The sequence below is a fragment of the Blennius ocellaris genome (genome assembly GCF_963422515.1).
Source record: "Blennius ocellaris genome assembly, chromosome: 23".
NCBI lineage: Eukaryota > Metazoa > Chordata > Actinopteri > Blenniiformes > Blenniidae > Blennius > Blennius ocellaris.
Window position 1 is genome coordinate 16,627,477 of NC_137672.1, and position 1,993 is coordinate 16,629,469.

Sequence of the window (1,993 nt, forward strand, 5' to 3'; positions counted from 1 at the left end):
AGGTCAAATGGTTAAAACAGCTAAAATTGTTGAATACAATTTAAAAAAGAAATGTCAGCAGTTCTTAATTCTAACTTGTTTAACAGCTTAAGAAAATTTAAAAAATAGGCCAAACAAGCAGACAAAATGGCTAAACAGCTGCAACAGGAAAACTGTTAAAATACAACAACAAAAAAGAGCCAGAAGTTCTGAATTACAGTTTATAAATGTCTTCATTGTAACAAAAAACCTACAGATTTAGTCGCTATTTTAAACTTTTATACCTCATAACTCTTCGTTGTAAAAGCTGTTGTGTTTTTCTGTCAATTCCTTTCTTTCCATGAATATATTAAGTCACCGTTGAGCCTTGCACATATTAACATTTAATATTACTTACATAAGTTGTATCTTGTCTTTTTGATATTTTAAGTTTCTAGTGTTCTTGTTCTGCGTTGACCAAAGCTGTACAGGATTCATCCGTTGGGATTGATAAAACATTTCTATTTATAGTTCTAATCTATTTGGTGGAAAGTTGTGAAAAATGGTTGTCATATTCATGTTTTCATTCTTCTTTCAACCTTTTCCTCCAAAATGCGATTGTCTCTTCGGTTCTGCTCTCCTTTATCTCCACCGCTTGACTTTCTCTACCGTACTTCTTCTCTCTTTTAAATCTCTTCTTCCATCTCTACCTACGTTCCTTCTTCTCTCTCGTTTCTCCTAGCCATGATTCTCTCCCTGGCCGCCGCGGCAGCCATGAGTAGCGGCAGCAGCCTGAACTCCTCGTCCCTCCTGGACGCCTTCGACTCGTCCACCTCCTGGAGTCTGGCCGAGGACCCGTCCAACTCCTCCTCCGAACCCGTGGTGCGGACCCTGACCCCTGACCTCCAGCCGGCCACCACCGCCGTGGCGGCGCAAGAGGTCAGCCCGTGGGACATCGCGCTCTGCGTGACCGGGACGCTGATCTCCTGCGAGAACGCGCTGGTCATCGCCGTGCTCTTCTACACGCCGACGCTGCGGGCGCCGATGTTCATCCTCATCGGCTCGCTGGCGGTGGCCGACCTCCTGGCCGGCCTGGGACTCATCTTGAACTTCGTCTTCATGTATCTGATCGACGGCTCGGTGGAGTTCGTGACGCTGCTGTCCGTCGCACTGCTCATCTCGGCCTTCTCGGCGTCCGTCCTCAACATCCTCGCCATCACGGTGGACCGCTACCTGTCGCTGTACAACGCCCTGACCTACCACACCGAGCGCACCGTCACCTTCACCTACGTGATGGTGATCTTCATCTGGGTGTCGTGCCTCGCCCTCGGCCTGCTGCCGGCGCTCGGCTGGAACTGCTTGCGGGACGAGGCCGCCTGCAGCATCTGCCGGCCCGTCACCAAGAACAACGCCGTGGCGCTCGCCGTCACCTTCCTCCTGGTCTTCGCCCTGATGATGCAGCTCTATCTCCAGATCTGCAAGATCGCCTTCCGCCACGCGCAGCAGATCGCCGTGCAGCACCAGTTCGTGGCCATCTCCACCACCAAAGGCGTCTCCACGCTGTCGGCCATCCTGTGTGCCTTCGGGGCGTGCTGGCTGCCGTTCGCCATGTACTCCATCGTGGCCGACTACAGCTACCCCGCGATATACACCTATGCCACGGTCCTCCCGGCCACCTGCTGCTCGGTGATCAACCCCATCATCTATGCGTTCCGAAACCCCGACATCCAGAAGTCGCTGTGGATGGCCTGCTGCGGGTGCGTCCCCTCCAACCTCTCCTTGCGACCCAGGACCTCCAGCGACGTGTAGCAGAGGAGGTCGGTTGTCTCTTTGGCGTGATGCTGGACGCAGAGTCCGGATTGTCGGAAAGGAGAGGACGAGGGATGAGGGGGACCGGGGGCGAGGAGAGAAGAAGAGTCGGTGGAGGTTACGCGAAGACGTCCTCTCCTCCTCATATCAGGGGCTGGGAGGCTGTGGTCGCCACGGTGAGGGCGGCGCCAGGCAGGTGAGGGCCACCAGGATGGTGCATGACGAA

General features: G+C 53.4%; 1 protein-coding gene across 1 annotated transcript; it reads left to right on the plus strand.

Moving 5' to 3' along the window:
- Positions 1–699: 699 nt before the first annotated feature.
- Positions 700–1,767, plus strand: gpr185b (G protein-coupled receptor 185 b; the record flags this gene model as incomplete). Its single annotated transcript, XM_080518731.1, has 1 exon — positions 700–1,767. The coding sequence occupies exon 1, from the start codon at positions 703–705 to the stop codon at positions 1,765–1,767; it is 1,065 nt and encodes a 354-aa protein (XP_080374857.1). The 5' UTR covers positions 700–702.
- Between the last annotated feature and the right edge of the window lie 226 nt (positions 1,768–1,993).